General features: G+C 34.2%; 1 protein-coding gene across 1 annotated transcript in view; it reads left to right on the forward strand.

The window, feature by feature from the left end:
* Positions 1 to 348: 348 nt before the first annotated feature.
* Positions 349 to 21,662, forward strand: part of LOC136030826 (nitric oxide synthase, salivary gland-like) — a 57,432-nt gene continuing 36,118 nt past the window's right edge. The window contains exons 1-8 of the mRNA XM_065709872.1: positions 349 to 368; positions 1,477 to 1,679; positions 3,191 to 3,360; positions 4,429 to 4,639; positions 5,847 to 5,928; positions 8,060 to 8,175; positions 9,062 to 9,321; positions 9,562 to 9,756. Of these exons, the coding sequence (XP_065565944.1) occupies positions 349 to 368; positions 1,477 to 1,679; positions 3,191 to 3,360; positions 4,429 to 4,639; positions 5,847 to 5,928; positions 8,060 to 8,175; positions 9,062 to 9,321; positions 9,562 to 9,756 (1,257 nt within the window). The remainder of the gene's footprint in view (positions 369 to 1,476; positions 1,680 to 3,190; positions 3,361 to 4,428; positions 4,640 to 5,846; positions 5,929 to 8,059; positions 8,176 to 9,061; positions 9,322 to 9,561; positions 9,757 to 21,662) is intronic.

Genomic DNA, 21,662 nt, shown 5'->3' on the forward strand with positions numbered 1-21,662 from the left:
CCCCCTTCCTGGCTACAACCTTGGGGGGATCCAAAACAGTAGGGATACCTGTTTCATCACAGTTCCAGATTTTGCTAGGTGGAAACTTATGCCTGCTGTAAACTTCTGCTAGGTTGTCATAGAACTTGCTGACCACTGGAGCATTAAACCCGGAAGCACGTGCTTGACTAGTATTTTCTGGAGACCGGATTGATAGCTCATTTCCTCTCTTCATAAACGAAGAGAACCAGTCTAGGCCTGCCCTTCGCTTTTCCGTCCACGTTAAGGGCATCTTCACATTAAGCTTTACTGCAAACTCATAGGCAAGCTTACGAGTTGAAAACCCTGTCAGCCCATGATTCATCAGCGATGCTGCTTTTAAATATTCGGTGAGTTGCTTTTCTTGCTCTCTAGTAAAAACTTGCCAAAATCCACGTCTCTCAGATGGCAGGACCTTAGCCGGAGATTTATCAGTTTCCAGAATATCGGGCTGGGCATCCAGTTCAGCATGGTATCGTCTAAGGGCATCATTAACTGTTGACTTTTTGAGTCCAAAGTTCTCCGCAGCTGCTCTGATAGAGCTACCATCTTTGACGATCAAAGCGACTGCTCTTTGTAACGTTGCTAGATCAGGGGGTGGTTTGTCTCGTTTTCGCTGATACGTTCGTACCATTTTCTGAAAAGAAATAAAGTATTAGAACTGATAAGAATAATAGTGAAGCTTGTGCAGGTCTGTGCAGCTTTATTTCAAACTCTGGCAAGAGTTTTAACACTTCACTTTGAACTTCACATGATGGGGGCATTTTCGGACAGGCAAGAAATAATGTCCGTACATGCCCCGTAATCTGTGTCCGGAAATGCCCCACAGTGACCTTTAATAAAAAGATGGCTGCCAAAAAAAAAAATATGAAATTATATACATTACTTTATAATTAGAAAGTAGCCAATAGATCACTCTCTTACCTGCCGAAACTTCTTTCCCCTAAAGCTTGCAGAACGCCTGAAAATTGACAAGGAACATACAGCTAGAAATTTAAATTTACCTCCAAATTTGCATCTGACCCTCTCAAAGGAACATTTATTACTGAATTCTAGTCAGAATTTGATCGAACGTGCGTTACATGCTCGCCATCTACTGACATTTTTGTCAAATTTTTGTATCGATATCTGAACGAGCAATATCGTTTGTCCGATCATGCCCCCGTCCGAAAAAGCCCCTGTCTCCCTTACCATTTTTGACCAGATGCAAATAGGAATCTCTTTTTGGATTTGACAATCCTGTTCAAAAGACTTTTCTTTCATTCTCAGTTACTGAGGAGCTTGGTTCACTCTTTACTTGGTTGCAGCTGCTGCTGCAACCACTGAAGTAATATAACCATGTTGCAAAAACACATGTGGATTTCCTAAATTTTCGGCTCGTGCTTTCTTAGCCATGGGCCTTGCAGCTTTTGTGTGATACAATACATGCATATACATATCTTGTATTATGTATTCTAGTCCATGCACGGTTCAAATCAGATTATCTTGGCAAGATTTGTGCTTGAATAACCCTGTCTCGTTCGAGCCTGGTGATCATCTTGGGATACTTTCAGAAAATGCAGATGAAATGGTATCGAAGGTAATTCAGAAGCTAAATCCTATCCCAAGTCTTGAACAGACTTACCGTTTGATGATACAGAAGGAAATGTTGACTATTGCTGGTAATATTTCCTAATTAATGCTTGTACTTCGGCTTTATTCCATTATGTTATTTTATTAATTGTAATGTTGTTACCACAAAGCCTAGGTAAGTGGGGCAAGGGCTGTCTAGTGTTGTAAATAGTCGGGCTGGCTTGTTAAGGATAAATTTTATTTTTGTTTTATTATTTTTATTTTATTTTTACAAAAACAGAACTTGTTATTGTCTGATTTGGGTAACTTATTTTTACGTTATTTTTTTATATGGTGTCTTGTCTGGTGCTTGCTGGCACGGCTAATGTTTTTTTTTCAATTTGGGAGGGGAGTGTATAGATCTTCAGCATTCAAAATATTTACATTTTCGTTGCATTTGTTGTAATTAGCATTATTTTCCACATAATAATTCTGTTTCTGTGTTTTTTCTCGAATTAATGCTCTCTTCTCTAAGGCAAAATCCTTGTATTTTATGTAGACATGGAACAACCAAAAAAATTTGAATTTGCTGTCGTGACAAGACGAATCTAGAAATAGAAATGAGGCAAACCTGGGATTTTGTGATATTGAGGAAAAAGAAATAAAAATCAAGATTGTTTTTTTTTTATGTATACTAAGAACATGCCTGGCCGTTTCCAATAAACAAAGCTATGAGAAGATTAATTGCACGAGCAGGCAGTCCATGAACTACTGATGGACATAAAAAAAAAAAAAAAAAAAAAAACGATCAGCGAAACGAGAAAGGAGCAACTGAGAGAAAATGTAGAGCGAATATGTGTATTCAGTTATTATAGTAAAATGGCATGGAGACTGTGGCTTATAAATAAACACCTTTACTTTGTTGTGGCTTATACATCAATTAAAAAAGAAAATTTTTTTTTTTTGTAATATCAGCGTTTTTGGTATACCTAATTTGTGCTTCAGTATTAGATTGTTATTATTTTAATTTTTACTGAAAATACTAAAAAAGATCGTTTTTTAATGAAATCCATCAGGGGATTGGATTCGAGTCTTCTCCAATTGATGGCCATGGTTTACACATCAAACTATTATGAATGTGGTTATGTATGACTTGAAACATAACCTCTAGTTGTTTTATTAACCTTATTTTATGAATGAAGACCCAATAGATGTGTTTAGTCTCAAGAGCTTAAGGAAGCCAATTATTTTAATCTCTAAAAAAAGAAGAGATACGCATTTGGGCTTTACAGTCCCGATGGTGCTGATCTTCATGTCTTGGCCCTTGAGCCAAGGAGACAAGTGGGGTGTTTGGGGGGGGGACAACTATCCTCGATTTTGCATACCTTTCCTGTATGTATTCCTCATTTTTCTCCATGAACCCATCTAGAGCTGGGTCAATTCTGTATGAGATTACAGAGTCAACTAGTAGTAATTCAATCGGGTTGTTAAGTCAGTGCCTTTGTACCGCCTTTTGTTTTATCTATAGTGATATTAAATGTTTGTTCTTGGATTCTTGGCTTTACTTTATACTTCTTTTTTTTTTTTTTTTTTTTTTTTTTTTTTTTTTTTTTTATTTCAGGCCCAAGGAAAGAATGGGTTTGTTATGAAAATCTACCTCCTGCTACAGTCTTTGACTGGTTCAAAAAGTTTTTGGATATTACAACTCCCCCGACCCAATCGCTTCTATATGATCTTGCTACCTACGCTACAGATCCAAAAGAAAAAGAAGGCTTGGACATGCTCTCACAGGTGCTTTTTTACTCTCAAATTGTATAGCTATTAAGTTTTGATTATTCAAATGATGAGGTAGTCTCACTTCAAACTTTCGTGTATTATTTTTTTTCCACCGGGTTTTTTCTTCTTACATTTTTGCATTCTCAGTTTTTATTTTATTTGAAGTGGGAAAAAAAGGAATATTTGTTCAATCTATGTTTCTTTTCAGGAAATTTTAGTAACCTGTACTTTAAGAGAGTCTAAGCTTTAGAGATATGCCGTGGCACTGTATCCTCGATTTTTTGCAATTTTAATTCTGACCGATATATCTGTGCTGATTAGACTTTTTATTTAATTTATGAAGAAGAATAGTGTCTTTGAATGCTTGATCCCTATATGGGTTTCCTTACTTACTTTGTATTATATTTTTAGTCTCTATTATTAGAGTATTTTTAGTCTGTATAGAGACTACTATTTAAAAACTTTTGAAGCCCTGCTACTACATTATTAATTCTATAACTTGCACCTTTAAGCCATTCTTTGTGCACTTTTAGGCTATCTAGGGAAAAATATCTTTTCATGAATGATATTAAAATAACTTAAGCCAACTTTGTGATGCAAAATAAAATATGACTCGAATTCTGTTTCAAATATAACACCTCGCTGGCTGTCGTGGATGAACTCTTGTCAGAGCGTAGCATTAAAAGAAATAAGGCAACAATTTTTGAATTAATTCCAATCTTACAATTGATAGTGAAAATTAGAACACGGAATGCCCTCGAGCAAGGGAGCTGAGGAGGCAAAAAAAGAATGTTTGATGTTCGTTCACTTGTAAAATGAAGGACCAGAATCAAAAGCTAAGAGTTGAAAGTGATAAGAGTTGGTGATGTAGCTGTATTTCTTATTTAACGTATCGGAAACTTTTAGAAATAACTTACCTGGGTATATCATGCAAATTGAATCAAGACGCTAAGCTTTACGGCCGCCATATATACTTTACTTTTTTCTAATTGCTTTCGGTGCACAGCTAAAAAAAAGTAATGCTATTTCTTAGGATTTGAAATATGTTGCCAAATTAACAGTTTTGCGTACAATTTATTTCAGGATGTGGGGAGGTATGAGCAGTGGAAGCATTCCAAATGGCCAACCGTACTGAGCTTCCTTGAAGAATTTTCATCACTGAGTATCCCCGCTGAAGCTCTCATCATTAAACTCCCCTTAATGAAGCCACGCTTTTATTCTATATCTTCCTGTTTGCTGAGTTCGCCAACCTGTGTGGATCTAACAGTTGGGGCTGTCAAATTTATTACTGAGGGTGAGCAATTTCATCATTGAAATAGAGTGAAATTCAGTGTTCAATAAGGTGAAACGCGTAAAAAAAAATAAGAAGAAAGATACGTACCGGCTTATGGACTCAATTATTTAAGTTACTAAAGATAAAACGTATTGATCGGATAAGATTTCTAACCATTAAAACCTATTTATTTTTTTTTTGCTTATACTAAACCCGCTATCTTGTAAATAATCTATTCGTACATTCCTTTTTGGAAGAAACAGGCTTGGGTCACTTAGGTGGCGTTCTCTATAAATGCTCTAAAATATTTATGATTAGAGCTATAATTGTAAATTTATTGTAAAGTGATCAAGCACGCATACCCAACTTTATATATATATATAAGAAAAATTCTAGACAAAAACTAAACCGTCTGCTAAATTAGCTTTTTGATAGCCCTCTCAAATAGCCCTTTTTTCATTCAAAAGGTAGCTCTGGCCTTTGGGCCTCGAAAATTCCACTCGCTTTGCTCGGGCTTTCGGCCTTCTTGAATGAATTAGAGTCAATTTGATGTAAATTCTATGAATTTTTTCTTTCTACTTTGTTGAATACAAAAACTGACCAGTCCATGTTGCTTGTAGTGTTAGTTAGATGATTAATGGTCACTTCATTTGAAATGGACAACATTAATAATTTATGATTACGCACAGTTTCAATTGATAAGATGTAATAATAAAGTTTTATAGACAAGCTTAAACAATGACCTTAATTTCAAGATATAATTTAATTCCCTATAAATCACTCTAATAAGTCTAGAATGCTCAAGTTCGGATATAGAAAACATAGTATATTTCCATAGTACGCGTTGATTAATTTCACACACCTTCTTGTTTACCTTCCCCAGATTTCTCATGTGGAGTTGAGTTGACTCTGGCCAAGCTCATAGAATGATGCCAATTACACGTATGAATTCAATGTCGGATATGCATCCAGTTCTATTTCCCAATAACGATTATTTTATTGTCGATTCAGTTTTATTGTGAACAATAACGCAAAATCTCAAAAGTTTTAGCAGTGCAGGTAATCAAACTTTTTTCCATTAGAAATTCCTTTAGAACTCTTTTTTTTCTATGGTTGGACCTCATCCCTGAAATGAATTGCCTCCTTCTTGAAATGACATTTTTGTTGCGTCTTAACGCCTGGGCCAAGAAATGTTTCTCTTTTTTTTTTATTACAATTTTTTTTCCAGATGGTTCATCTCGAAATGGTCTCTGTTCAATGTACCTGAATCAAGCTACTATTGGAACAACCGTAAACGCCTTCTTCAGGAGGTTTGTGTCTATAATATTTATTGTGTTCTACTATAAAGTTTCATGTCATCGGTATTTTGAGAAATCCAACTTTTATCTTTATATTTTATGCTGTCAATGTATCAAGCAAAACCGTATCTATTAAGTCAAACCTGTAGACAAGGGAAGGGAGGTTGTCTTCCATGGAAATCATCCAAGGACTATTCTTACTACAATCATGGTAATTCTAAGAAGTGAACATCAATGAATGCAAAAATGTGAATTCATTGGTTTAGTGATGAGCTTTGTCTCAATTTTGGAGCACAATTTTTGGCATATACTTCCCTGAACGTATATTGCAGTTTATTAGTGTCAAACATTTGCAAATAGACTGTTTCGGTTCCTTGGTTAAACTCTAAAACAAGTCTTGAGCCAATATTATTGGTAATCAGTAAAACTTTGAGCTAAAGTTATTCTATTATGGAATAATATAAACTTTGGCTTTTAATGGGTTCAAGTTCGATTTTATTGCTTTTACTGGAGGATTTGAACAGCTTTTTGATGTACTTTATATTTTTTCTTCTTGTACTTTTAAGTGAGACTGAATAGTATACAGAAGATACCATGACTTAAGTGCTACGTGGACCTTCGATATGCCATCTCCATCATCGGTCTCGTCTTTCTGGTCGTACTTTTGCTCAGTTTTTGATACTCATTTCTCGCTATTGGTTTGCTCCGTCTGTCCCTTCCTTTTTCCCCTGTGAGTCTTTTATATATATATATATATATATATATATATATATATATATATATATATATATATATATATATATATATATGTATTATATATTATTACGCTAGATTCCGCTTACTCCGTAACGCTTATTATACGTAATAGAATATATTTTCTTACGCTAGATTCTTACTCCATGACCAGTAAGATTAAAAATTATTTACCACTTTACTCTCTTGCTATAAAGACGAATGTTAAAAAAAGACGAATATCTGCGTTTACACGGAAAACTTCTACGTATTTTCGAATTTGTTTATTCTGAGGGTATATTTTCTATTACGGATCGTTTATTCGGAGGGTGTATATCGGATCGTATATTCTATTATGCTAGATTACGCTTATTATATATATATATATATATATATATATATATATATATATATATATATATATATATATATATATATATATATATATATATATATATATATATAATGTATTACTCAATATCTAGGGTGAAAAAATCTAGCCGCCTAAATCCGTTGGGATTATGGGATCAATACTAGCTGAAAAGCAATCCTTTTTGGAAAATTCAGGAAGTTCATTATAACAGTGATTGATTTCTTGTGGGTTGATGCAAAATTTTGCAGACCTAGAATCTCTGAATGAGCAATCGATAAATCTTGAAATTTCTATAAAGCCTTTCACGCTTGATAGTAGCTTGAATCTTTTATCTCTATCCTGCATTTTTTATTTTCTTTATATTTTTTTTTTTTGCGTTTTTTATTTTGCATTTTTTGTTTCTTTATAGTGTGCATATGATAATTGCGATGACCTTAAACGATGAAAATAATGGCTACATACTTTTTGCGTTACCCACCTAATGTTCGATTTGTTTAAGTGTGAAAGGTTACACGTAACGTAACTTTGCCAGTTAGCATGGCCTATTACGTACGTAATGTGAAAGTTACTTTACGGAGAAAATTTCTTCCGTAACAAATGTTATGTAAAGTAGGCTCAAATTCAACTTAGAATTTCAGTTTATTAAAGTTTATGTTGCATTAGGTAAAAGTCAATATAGCAGCAACAAAATTGAATTTCTTGATGAACAAGTGATTAACTGTGAAGGCAATATTTTATAAACTTTACCCTGAAAGCCTTTCATGCTTTATGCTAGCTTCAATCTCTATCTCTATTACACATTCAAATTTTTGAACAGTTAATTTGTGATGATTTAGACAATGATTGGGGTGATTTTATAAAACTTGTATAAAATTGAAAGGTTGTACTTATTGTGACACTTGACAGAGAAAATTACGTACTTAGTGTTGAAGCAACTTAAAACACCGAATAGAAACGATTCTTACTGTTAACTGACTAGAGCTAGCCAAAGTTTTTTATATAAAAAAAACACAATAAATATTTTTTCTTGTTTTTTAGTGAGCCTCGATTTCATTTGCCAGAAAATCCAACTGTACCAATTATAATGGTAGGACCGGGTACAGGCATCGCACCATTCAGGTCTTTCTGGATGCATCGGGCAGAACTGATGAAAGGTAATTTTATATAATCTAACAGCTATGATCGAATATCGAGAGCCTTGAGAAAATCAGAAGAACTTCAGGAATGGTTTCAGAAAGAGGCTGTGAAATGTCGAAATCCAAAAAAAAAGCAACCAAAAATATGTTTGTTTTTTTTTCATCTTATTTTTGGAAATCATTTTTCTTTATTTATTATTATATTGTTTTTCTTAATACTTTTTGACCTTTCCCATTGTCTTTATGAATTACTTGTGAAAAAATCTGGTGTCCGTTGTTGGCTAATATTGTTTTGTTTTTGTTTTTCGATTTACTTGCCTTGAAGAAGTTGTCAGCCTTTGGCTCGGTGTCAGTTTATTAATTATATACTAATGTTATTTCTTACTTTTTTCAAGAATAGTCTAATTAAATAGTTTTAGTTAATAACCATAGGCTATTCCCCAGCTATATAAAGATGTGAAGTTAGAGAAACTGTACAATATCTCCTATTAGATTGGTCCAGACTTAGCAGATAAGGTGTAGTCTGTTATTATCATTATTAATTTTTTTTTTCATCCAATCCAAGCTGTTTGGGCTTAATTTTAATATTCAATGTTTGGGTCAAAGCCTCACACCTCAAATTGGCCCAAAGTCCCCTTTCTAGATAAATTAAGAAACGGGACCACAAATATGTGTCTTATTGTGAAAATTTCTAATCTTAAAAATCTTTATGATACTCACTTTTTTTTATTTCACCATTTTGAGTACTTTTCGACCTTTTCAACTATCTTTGTAGATTACTTGGGATACAAGCTGGTATTCATTGTTGACTAATATTGTTACTTTTGATCTGATTCATTTCACTCTGTGTCAATTTGTAATAATGCTAACACATCAATAGTGACAAATCCAAATATAAGTTTAGTTGGACAACATCTGGGCGCAGCTATTTTCTATGGAGGGTATAGAACCCAAGAACTAGATCTTTACAGAGAGGAGAAGCCATACAATTTCCGAGAATTTGAAAGCCATCTCTTTACAGAGAATATGAAAGCCATACAATTTCCCGATGCATATAGCTCTGAAGGTTTACAAGGATGTGCCCCAGATCGGATGTTCGTGAACATTCGATCATCCAAGTGGAGACCTGAATGCAAACCTGAAATTTTATTCGGTTACGATCAGGTACGTGCAGCCTTTATTTTAATGTTTTAAGGAGGCCGTTTGTCACCGTTAATTTTTGGGAAGAATCTTTAGAACTTAATTTTCTTTCGGAGAAATTCTAGGAAGTCAAGATAAAATTAGGGATTCGTGAAAGAGCTGCAATTGAGTTGATTAATTTGTAATGTATTTGGTATTAGTAGTGTATTGGTATTTGTAATGTAGATGAAGCCGTGTTTGGATTTAGTAATAATTTTTTTCCAGGTCCTGATGCAGATGAAGATCAGAAGTAACAAACGTCGAATTTATAGTTTCTTGAAAAATAGTCGTGGCGGTCATATTTATGTATGTGGAGATTTTTACATGGCGAATGATGTCAAATCGGTTATAGTTTCAATATTTCAAGAATATGGAAATATCAACGCGGATGAAGCTGCATCGGCTGTAGAAAACCTCATTGTAAGTTTTATTATCAGATACAATTTAAATATTCTCTTTCATACAGCAAAAGTCTTTCATAAAGCATAAAATCACGTTTCATACTGCCTTTTGTGCATGAGTGAGCATGAGATGTTACGTTGACTTTTATTGCCACTTTCTTGTAATTCCCCATGTATCAGTAATAGAGGCTTGCGATCAAAAACTGCTTAATAATTTTTTATATTTGTTATAGAATCTTATTTGTTGAAAATAGTATTCAAATACCCCTATCACGTCAGTTTTTTTGCAAATCATATTTTAAGCTTAATTTTGCGTGAGGATAGGCCAAGGGGTATAAAAGACCGGAGCTCTTTTCATGTTGTGTGATGGTCTAGAGTCATACACTCTGTCATAAATTCCTACCTCCATCCTTGGATGGGAAAGCCTGCCTGTCTGTCCTTATATTGATGCTGAAGTAGACTTTTCATGAGCTTGCTTGACTAGAATGGGGACTGCAAACATGGCTTCAGGGTGAAATTGAAGAGTTGCATCCCCTCAAAAAAATAATAGCCTAGTAAACGACACAGCTGTGCACTGAATTTAATAGTTTCCTTGTTAGTACAGGACCTAAGCTTTGACGGAATATGGCTGATGTTTTAGTGAGAGGGTACCATATTACTACTTTTACTTCTTTGTGAGTGGTGAGACGGTACTCTAGATCCTAAGATCTAGGATAAGGTCCTAGATCCAAAGACTAGAATTTTCAGGATTCAAGACAAACTATTTATCAAGATGGCATCCAGAATTTTTCCACTTTCAATGTAGGTTTACGTCTAGGAATACTAAATTTAACTGTGTAAATTTAATTGTATCTTTATAAAATCGTAAAATGTTAATATTTATAAAGGATGGATTTTTGGTCTTTTACCTCAGTACTGCTTGGCAGTTAAAATCATATTTATAAGCTTAATTTGACATGAGGATGGACTGGGTATAAAAGGCTGGAGCTCTTTTGACGTTCTGAGATGGTTTAGGGTCTCTTCTCTATCATAAGTTCCTAATTGTATCTTTGAAAGGGAAATCCTGCCTGCCTGGCCACACAGTGTTGCTAAAGTATACTTTTAATGAGTTTGCTTAATTAGAATGGCGATTAGAAACATGATTTCGGAGTTGTCTTGAGAGTTTGCACCCCTTGAGAAAATAATAGTCTAGTAAATTACACAAGATTGGACTGTATTTGAATAATGGAGTATTTTTCTTGGGTTAAGGTTGTTTTGGTAGATTTTTTGAGGCTGAATAACTTCTTCCTAGCTTTGTTATTTATTTGGATTGTCCCTCCATTGCAGTGTAATATCTGTGGACATGAATATATAACGAGTTGGAGCTAATATGATCGGGATAGTTTGAGTGAAATTTCGACTCTTGTTGATAGGAACGCTGTACCAAGTGCTAAAAAAACATACAATGATATATAGCCACTGCATTTGGCACGAGAAATAGCCAAAAATTTCACTATTAAAAATTACATAACAATAATAACATAGTAACTATTAATTTTTCAGTAGCCATTTTTACTAATTTTATACTTAAATGAGCTGTTAGCTCTTGTCCCTATTGGAACAGATGCGCAAACAAACAAAAATCCTGAAGTTATTTTTACCCCGTCATTTGGTTCATCAAGATTGATATAATAATGTCTCTTATTTTGTTATTTTCTAAGTCGCTTTGGTCACATCACTTTGGCCTCTGAACATTTCAAGGGACAAAAATATTTAAATCTGAAACTTTAAAAATTAAAGGATCCTCTCACATCTAGTTCAAACACGTGTATTCATTGATTGACTCGTTTATTGGGCAAAGTAAACTTTGCAGTTTTCCAAGGGCCAAGGCTGGCTCTTTTTTAATTAAACACCTCCTGTTTCAATGTATGTATAGGTGTTATTCCAAAAGCAAAGAACTCGGTTCCTTGAAATCTTTACTAAAACATGTTTTCATTCTAGTATTAAATTTTTTGGTATGGACAAAGACATATTTCTAAAAAAATTTAAAATAAAATGCATTCAAAGATTATAAACTACTGGCCTATAGGAACAATCGTACTAGAAACTTACTTGGTGATTTTAGTATAAAAGTAATGTATCTTTGATATATAATAAAATTCTCTTAAATAACCTGTCTTTTTGGCCTTGTTGTTATTTGAAATACAAGTTGTATTGTAATGATAATAATTCATATTTATCCCATGTCATATGCGATAATGACTGTTGCAAAGTATAACAAAATAAGAAGAGAATACACTGCAATTCATTTTTACATGAAAACTTAAAACTTCGCAAGAGCAGAGTAAACATGGGAAAAAAAAACAATCAAGATATCTTGAGTCAAAACTAAAACACAGGGTTATGTGTGTAGGTACGCGTGTGTGGATTAACTGGTTACAAGTTCCTCTTTTTGTTTCTCTTATTCATTTACGTGTGAAATTTTCTTCCCGTCCGACATCAAATGATTAACCTTTTTTCTGTAGCTACGCTTTTTATGGCACTTGGTATTTACCAAGTGACGTATAGTGATTGCAATTTCTGTTCGTCGATCTATCTGCATGTCTGTCTGTCTGTCTGGTGGGCGTCTGTCGGTCCCGGTTTTGCTAGTTTGTGCCCTTCCAGATAATCTAGGACGATGAAAGATTGCAGGCTTATCAGGGACCAGACCAGATTAAATTAGAAATGTTCGGTCCACCAAGTCGACCACCAGCAAACGAGATAGTTGAGAAGAATGATAGTGTGGCTTGCTGGTCTAGTGGTATGAATCTCGCTTAGGGTGCGAGAGGTCTCGGGCTCGAATCCCGGACCACCCCAATTTTTACATGAAGAAGATTCGAAACTAGATACGTGATCAATATAGTGATCGCTGAGAGCTGGTAGGCGTATCAGGGACCGGACCAATTAAATTATAAATAGTCGCTTCCCTGATTCGACCATCTGTGGGGGGGGGGGGAGTGGAAGGACGGTTGATTCGGAAATATTAGAAAAAATGAGGTATTTTGAACTTATGAACGGGTCACCGGATCTTGATGAAATTTAATATGCAGTAGGATCACTTGTCTCAGATCCCTTGTTTCAAGTGCCGACTGGATCCGGTGACACTGGGGGGTGATGGAGGGGGAAACCGGAAATCTTGGAAAACGTCTAGAGTAGAGAGATCGGGATAAAACTTGGTGGGAAGAATAAGCACAAGTCCTAGGTACGTGATTGACATAACCGGAACGGATCTGCTCTCTTTGGGGAGCTGGGGGGGATGTCCAATGCTTTGGCGATTTCGGTGCTTCTGGAGGAGCTAGGACGATGAAAATTAATTGGAGTATTTTGGGACCTGCAGAAATTGCCTTGATAATAGTTGTTTCCCCGATTCGAGCATCTGGGGGAGGCTGTTGGGAGGGATAAATTTTGAAAATTGAGGTATGTTTATCTCATTAATGGGTGATCAGATGTTAATGAAACTTGATATATAGAAAGATGTTATGTCTCAGATGTTCTGTTTTCAATTCGAATCGGATCCAGGGACCTTTGAGGGGTGAATGGGGGAAACAGAAATCTTGGCAAACGCTTAGAGTGGAGAGATCGGGATAAAACTTGATGGAAAGAATAAGCACAAGTTCTAGATACGTGATTGACATAACCGGACCAGATCCGACCTCTTTGGGGGAGTTGGGGAGATTTCTAGTGCTTTGGCGAGTTCGAGAATAAGCATAAGTTCTAGATGCGTGATTGACATAACCGGACCGGATCCGATCTCTCGTCACAAGTGCCATATGAGCTCTTGGCTTTCGTTACCTCTTCGTTATATTATCTGCAGTATTACTTAGGTATGCGCTATTGAATGATTTTTTTTTTTTTTTTTTTTACGAAAAAACTTTTTGTTTCACTCCTAACGCTTATTCTACTCCTAGTTATCTGGGATCTGAGATACTTTTAAATTTGTAATTCTCTCTGTTTTTATTTTTGCTTGAGAGTGAAACCATTTATGTCAAGAACAGTTTTTTTGTGTATCTCTATTTGTGCATGTATAAAGGTGGCTATATTCCTCAATGGTATTTCAAGGGTAGAAGTATATCACAAGCTGCCGTATCGAACTTGGGAATAGTCATATTTCAAGATCAGTCGATAAATCTTAAAGCCACTTGTCAGTAGGTGCAACTATTGTGCTATCAGAGAAAAGGAAGGGAAATAATATCTATTTTAATGATGTTTCATTATAGAGTTGCTGTGTTTCTAATTAATTGTGTATTGTTTTAGAATAGCGGCCGTTACCATGAGGATATTTTTGGTATTACTGTTGGTGCACGGAAAACTCACTTGGAATAAAAAAGAAAAGCTCGTTTAATGAAGGATAATGCAGTCTGATTCAACTGTTAGTTAAATGTGTTCAAACATTTGTTTGATTTAAATTAGTTTGACTATTGAAAGTGATGTTGTTCACAAACATTTGGAATTTATTGGTTTTAACTGCATTATAAATCTTTGACCTTAATAAACATATAAGACTTCATAAGTGTTCCGACTTTTCGTGTATTTTTCTTACGCGTTGGTGGTTCAACAGATTAAATCTGATTTCGCTTTGCCAAAAATGCTATAGATGTTAGATGGGATTTAGATGAGTGCCTTCCGTTATTTAAGAATAACTATTGTCTGGTCATAGCCTGTTTTAGATATCTGTTGACGCACCATTCTGGTAACTTAAATTTGCTGTTACCATTTAAAATTTAGTCTCGCTACTGGATCTTTTACATTTTGTAAGCAGAGTAAATGCGTACAAGGTGTCCCATTCTGTAGCTCTTGCATTAAACTTTGATTTTGTTTCGGATCAACGCTGCAGCCTTTTTTTTCAGTTCTGTGGTCTGTAGCAGTTCATGTCAACCTTGTACTTTCAGCTGACTTTCAGAAAGCATTTGACCTCATAACTAATTTTCTTGCGGCCACGATCATAAAAGTTATGGGTGTCAGCAAACGTTCTCTAGCTCAACTTCTGTTTTTTTTTTTTTTTTTTTTTTTTTTTTTTTAAGCGAATGCAGTGCATACACCCATTGATTAAAGGGGACATTACCTCGGAATGACTAACATAACCTGCTGATCCCTTCAAGGAGCCGAACTTGCCGGTTCTATCTTTATATGCCTGATCAAGTTTGTGCTAGCATATCTTGATGAACGATTCAAAAATGGAGATGAACTGTGTTTTATTTTTAAATATTTAGTAGCTAATTAAGTGATAGAAAAGCAGTTCAGTGATGACCTCCTAGACTCCTTCTTTTACGATTACAAAAAATATAGATTGACTCTCAATAGCTCCCAATCGAATACCATCACGTTTTTTCCCTTAAAAGAAGCCATCGAGAATCCTCCCCCCCCCCTCCCACTCAGCGCCATTTCTAGCTGCTTTGTCATAAAAAATCCTTTAGAGTTTTGCTTTTGCCTGATTGTTGTTGATAAGTTAGTAAAAGCTGGCAACGCATCAATCCAAACTTATGCCGCAATTCACTGATTTGACTGCAATGACAAGCGTCGAAACTGCATATATTACTAGTGAAAGACAAGTAAACAGACACATAAAGAAAAATATAATATATTTTAATATTCCATCATTAATGGTCACTAAACAGTATTGAGTATTTCCATCTTTACAGAAAATCTGGATGAATCAATTGAAGGTTTAGTATTCAGCTTCAATTTTTGGGAAATTAAATGTTTTTGGCACCTAATTGAAAACCTTGACCCTTCAGAACTTACAAAAGGAATTCGGCACGTTTTAAAACGCCGACAAGCCGAATGAGGGGCAAAATCAGCAGAGATTATTTCGTAGAAATAATTATTAGAATTTTGTGGTTGAAAATGCTGTGTGGAAAAATTAACTTCTTGTATATGTTTAAATTATAACAAAAAGATATCGCTTTGTTTGTATATTCGTAAAAGATGTATTAAAGATTAAGCACTAGTTCGTTTAGGGTTGTAGCAAAAAAAAATAGAACAAAGAGATTGAAACACACAGAATTCATTTAGAACGAGGGTTTTAACTATAGGCAATAAAGCATTAACTTAAAACCCTCACCATTTTTTTTCAATAGAGTTTTAATAAACAGTTTCAACTTGGACGGAATCTCAAAAATTTACTAATCAAAATTTCACTTCATAACAACGTAGCGTATCTTTCCACTTTTAAAAGCTTGATATATTTTGCTTAATTTATTGAAATCACGATTTTATAAGAAAAAGTCTATTTGTTTATTTCCTCTGCTGCCATATCTATTTATTACACTGTCAATATCTACCTCAATATTTTGGTGAACGTTTATAATGGCTGGTCCTGTCAGTTTGGAGCTTTTCGTTAGTATTTCCTCTTCTATTCATCCTAAAACATCCGAATAAAGACAAAAATCGTCAAAAACATATGAGCTCTAATAAGGATGCATGTAGGTATGTGCTTCAAACTAAGTACATGAGTGGAAATATCCTTAAAAAGACCAAATAGTTATGTGTTGCTTATTTTTGTATTTCATTGGTATAGATTAATGATTTAAATTTACGGGGTTTCACGCTGGGGTAGATTTCTAATTAATTTTGTTTTACTTTTGAGATGTTCAGATATTCAGTTCACACGTTTAAATCTCGATTTGTCTGTTGAGCACAAAAATAAGAATTTGAAATTCTTTTAGCATTAGGTATTAAGAAATTCCTTTAGAAAGAAATTCTTTCATTAGAAATTCTTTTAGTATTTAGCATTAACTAAAAGAATTGTCCTGTAAAAATTTTGATATACTAGAAACTATTCGTAACAGCATGATTGGATGGCATGTCTCAAAATAAGTATAAACATTCTGAGCAGTATATATAGCAGTTTATACAATTTTATGGACAAATATGTGCAACCTCTATACAGAAACATAGCTATATTTTGTGACTGTTTGGTATTGAGAAGGAGAGAAATTCTGAAGTAATATTCTTGTTGTATTCCGTTTCTGTGGCTAACTCAAATGGTGTGAATTTCCACTTTTTTTCGTCATTTCGATTGTGAATGTTAAAACAAAATGCTATTCTGCTTATAAAAATTGAGGATTCAGAGAACCATCTATACTGGCTTGATAAAAAAAAAAAATCACAAAATTATTTGCCTTCTTTTATAAAAATTTTTTCAAAAATCTAGTTATCTTAAAAGATTACTCCGACCTTTGAAGGAGTATTTCGACTCATATACTTAGTTTCAAGTGGACACTTATACAAACCTTTATTAAAGTTCAGATATTGCTGAAGACTTTGGCCTTTATTTTAATGTTTTAGGATGAACAGAGGAGGCGATATGTCATATAACGCAAATCTTTAATTAGATGGAAATAGGCTGTAAAGTGGTCACCATTTGCTCACCGAAATCCAAAACGTGAACCAATAATACCTTCGCACTTTTAATAGTGTACCTCACGAACTTCTCATTGGTTATATTTTGTGCATAATTTGGTCTCGGAAACTTTAATGAGTTTTACCGTATCAGAAGTTCTGTTCATGATCATGATACAAGAAGATGTAATAACTTGGTTGTGGCTATTGAAAGTAGTGAGATCTAGTTTTACTTTGAAGTATCTTGGCCCTTCCAAATAGAATCTGCTTCAAGTGAGCGTCAGGGCGGCTTAGCACCTCTCACAATTTAAAAAAAAAAGTTAAAGTAGTATTTCTTGGGGAATTATTTTTTTTTAGTTTTTCTTATTCTTGGGGGTGGGGGGGGGGCTGTGAATGGGTTATAGGTCTGGAGGGAGGAGCGGGTTGAAGGAGTTGGGGTGGATAGAGTTGTATTTTGATGGTGGTTTCTACCCTGGGGGTTTTTGAGAGCAGGTGATTGTCTTTTCTTTCTTTTTTATTATTGCTATTCTAATGAGTCCAGGATGCTTCTAGAAACATTTATGTAGTTATCATTTTTTTTTTTAATTTAGGATGCCTTTAGGAATGTTTATATAGTTAAGTGCTACGCGTAAGCAAAATCTAAGTTTTTCCCTAGCATAGTTAATTATATTTTTGTTTATTATGTTAAAAAAAGTCAAAGTCAAGTCAAAAAAGTCGAAGGCACACATTTACTTTCTATTAGACAAATCATTTACTTTCTATTACACAAATCCCCTAAAAAACAACAATGTTTTAAAAACCACCCCGCTTCGCAAAAAAAGCAAACCCAAATTTTATGACAGGCAAAAAAGGTAAGGATATCAACTTCTTCTCCACTGTGCCAAAGAAAGACTCAAAAAAATATTTTGAACAGTAAAAGCTGTTTAAAGATTAAATTTGTTCCGCCTCATTGTGACAGAACAATCCTGAAATACCATTTCGATAGCCTAAAGAAGTTAGGATTTTAAATTTCCCCTCTTTGTTTTTAAGAAATGAAGATTTTTGCCTCCCTGTTGCCTTTTGTGGTAATACGGACAGATCCCTTTGAAAAATCAAAATTTAATTAAATACTTTAAGGCAGTATACGTCATCATTAAAATCTTATAGGGACCACACAAAGTAACTGAAACTTTGTTTCAGACTTGTCTGCAAAATGAAATAGTATTAATAATTAAAAACTTATAAATAACTGAACTGTTGAAAACCAATTACAAAAAAAATACCTCTCATACCACCGCCAACCCGAACAAGCAGTCCCAGCCCCAAATCCATCACTACGTAAGGGTGGTCGCGACCCCACCTGAATCCACCAGTGGCTGTAGAGCACCATCTGGGAGGGGATAAGTTTGTCGTTTTTTTCTATTTTTTTTCGTTGAAAATATCCCTAAAAAGATATTTTAATAAGATACTTTTTAGAAACATGTTTTTCAAATCTAAGGGACGCAAGCAAACCCCACCTCCCAAAATTGACGTCACTGATAATTTAATATGTCTAACATTACTCTATACAAACGTTTTCATTTTCAATAAAGAAAGGAAACTAAAACAGTTTTTTGTTTATAATGTAGCAAAATAAACAAATAAATCAAATGTTGTAGGAAAAAGTGATTCGCGTGAAACCCTTGGCACCTTTTACATTTCCATGTTTATCTGGTGAAAACTTTTCTGTATCAGAATGGAGAAAACGAAAGCCACCTATATCTTTGGGGCACCAACAATCATCAAATTCAAGAAAATTTTTGTCTACTGTCACAAGATCTAAACCATGAAGAGATAAAAGTCTCGTATAAGAACTAATTATTCAAATCGTAAATTCATAAACAATTTATTATGTAAAAACACGTAGTTTTTTTGTTATTTCTAATTCTAAAAGTCAAAACTTAAAGCGAGCATCAATTGGCATATTCAAGAGTAGGGGTCCCACCCAGAGAATCTTCTCTTGAGGCTAGTGTGAGGCAAAAATTGGAGCGCATCTAAACCCCCTCCCACAGCCCTTTTTTCTCAAAATCGCCTGACCGAATTTTGAAATAGCCATGTTGTTCAGCATAATTGAAAGACCGAATAACTATGCCTTTGGAGATATCTTGCCCCCCTCCACAGTCCCTGGGAAAAGACTTAAGTTACAAAATTTGCCCACTGTTTACGTATATTCTTTATTATTGGGAAGTATGCCTACATTTTTTTTTGGGGGGGGGGGCAAATTTCCTGCTGGTGGGATTTTCCACAGCGATGATTTTCCAAGGGGATGAAAATTTCCAGTGAGCGAATTTTTCAGGGCAAATTTTAAACTAGGTAAAGAGTTAAAAGCGACGGTTTTCAGGAAGCCCATAAGTAGTATAAAGGATCTAAGTGTGTATAAATGATCTAAAGCATTTACGATTTATCAAAAGAGTTTACAAGTTATCTAAAGAATGTATGAGTTATTTAAGGCGTTTATAAATGATCTAAAGCATTTTTAACTCATCTATGGCATTTGTTAATGATCTAAAGCGTTTAAAGTAATCGAAAGCATTCATAAATGATATAAAGTGTTTATAGGTGGTCTAAAGGGCTTATAAGTGATCTTTAGCGTTTATAATCAATCTAAAATATTTATACAGGACATTTATAAGGCATTAATTAAAGCTAAGGCTTGTTGATTAAAGCTAAAGCATTTATAACCATTCTAAATTGTTTATAACTATACTACAGCACTTTTAAACCGCATAAATATTTACAAGTGAATTCTGAAGGGAACATTTAATATGGGTTCCCCAAAGGTTCGATCCTTTTCATGACACTTAAAACTGATCTAAACCGTGTATAAGTGGTCTAGAGCGTTTATATTAATACTTTATATCACTTATAAGTGCTTTGGATTACTTTCAAGCACTCTTTTAAACGCTTATAGTACTTTTAATCAATTGTAAACGTTTTTGGTCACTAATGAACACTTTGGATCACTTACAACTCCTTAAAGAAAATTTTGATCACTTGAAACATTTGGCACAGCCTATAAACGGTTTAGAATGCTTATAAAGGGTTTGAACACTAATACACGCTTAAAAATCATACAAACGCTCTAGATTGCTTATAAATTCTTTAAAACACTAACATGCATCTAAAGAGTAAGATCACTTATACACACCTTAGATTACTTACTAACACCAAAAGTCTCTTTAAACAATTTTGATCACTTGTTAACGCAAATGCTTTATTACGATTATAAGCACTTTTGATCAATTGTGACCATTTTAGAACGCTCATGAACACTTTTGAAACTGCAATGAAGAAGCAATGGTTTTATTTCAAAAAGATTGATCTATCGTTTTAGTTATTATTGTACCATTAAAATAAATTTAGAACAAATTTATGTATTGTAGTATAAGTACAATTTTGCATAATCTTCGTATTGAAATAAGAATTAAAAATATATAAAATAAGCTAATTAATAACTAATGAATGGAACAAAATAACTAATGAACGAACCAAAATATCCCCAGAATATTTAAATTTGTTATAGCAAGACCCGAGTCTTGCTGTAGAACTACCAAAGCAAACTACAAAAGCAGTCAATGACCAGTCTCAAGTCCAAGGCCTTTCCAAGAAATAATCCAACCCGTTGGTAAATAAACCCCAATAAAAATTACCCATACTAAATCAGTCAATGACCAGTCTCAATTCCAAGGCCTTTCCAAGAAACAATTCAACCCCTTAGTAAGTGAACCCCGATAAAAATGGTCAAAGCCCTAATAAAATTCTTATACAGTTCTTGTTATTGACCACAGTAACATGGGGAAAAAAAGAAATATGCGAGGGCTCAATTTGCCAAATGTGCAGGCCCATCGTGAAAAGTTGAAATTAAATTATCGGGCTAGAGGCAGACCGCGTTTACCAAAATATTTGTTAGAAGACTTAACGGATGCTTCGGTTCACGACGAATCAAGTTCCGAAGGAATTGGAACAAATTCTTCTCTTGTGTTGAAAGTTATAACTTCTGGAAGAAATTTGGGGTCAGACCTTTTAAAAGGCTCACGCTGGATTGTGGATCTGCCTTACCTTTTTGAGAATTATGAAAAGCTCGTGATTCGCCACTTGTAAGTTTTTTCTTTGTCTTTCATTTTACGTCATTGATTTACTGCTATCAAAATTACTAGGATGGGGAATTATTCTTGATTGCAATTAATACAACTTGTACCTTATTAATTCTTGATAATTGTCTTTTCTGCTATAGAGAAAGAATGTTCGATAACTTTTAAAGATATTTTCATCCCAAAACAACAGAACACTCCGATGGTATCTACTTAGGTTGGTTTAATTTCACTATTGTTGGTTTTACCAACAATTTAAAGCTTATATAGAATAATCGGCAGTTGCTTCGCTATTTCTTTAGCAATCTCATCTTCGTACTCAAGTCTTCTCTTGTCGTGCTCTTCTCTTGTCATATTTCACGGGTTATCTATCACATTATTTTCAAACTACGGTTTAGACAAGACAAGATTTATTTCTACAAAATGGCTATCACAAGCCCAAAAGGGCCAAATTCAC

The sequence above is a fragment of the Artemia franciscana genome, chromosome 9 (assembly GCF_032884065.1).
Source record: "Artemia franciscana chromosome 9, ASM3288406v1, whole genome shotgun sequence".
Taxonomy (NCBI): domain Eukaryota; kingdom Metazoa; phylum Arthropoda; class Branchiopoda; order Anostraca; family Artemiidae; genus Artemia; species Artemia franciscana.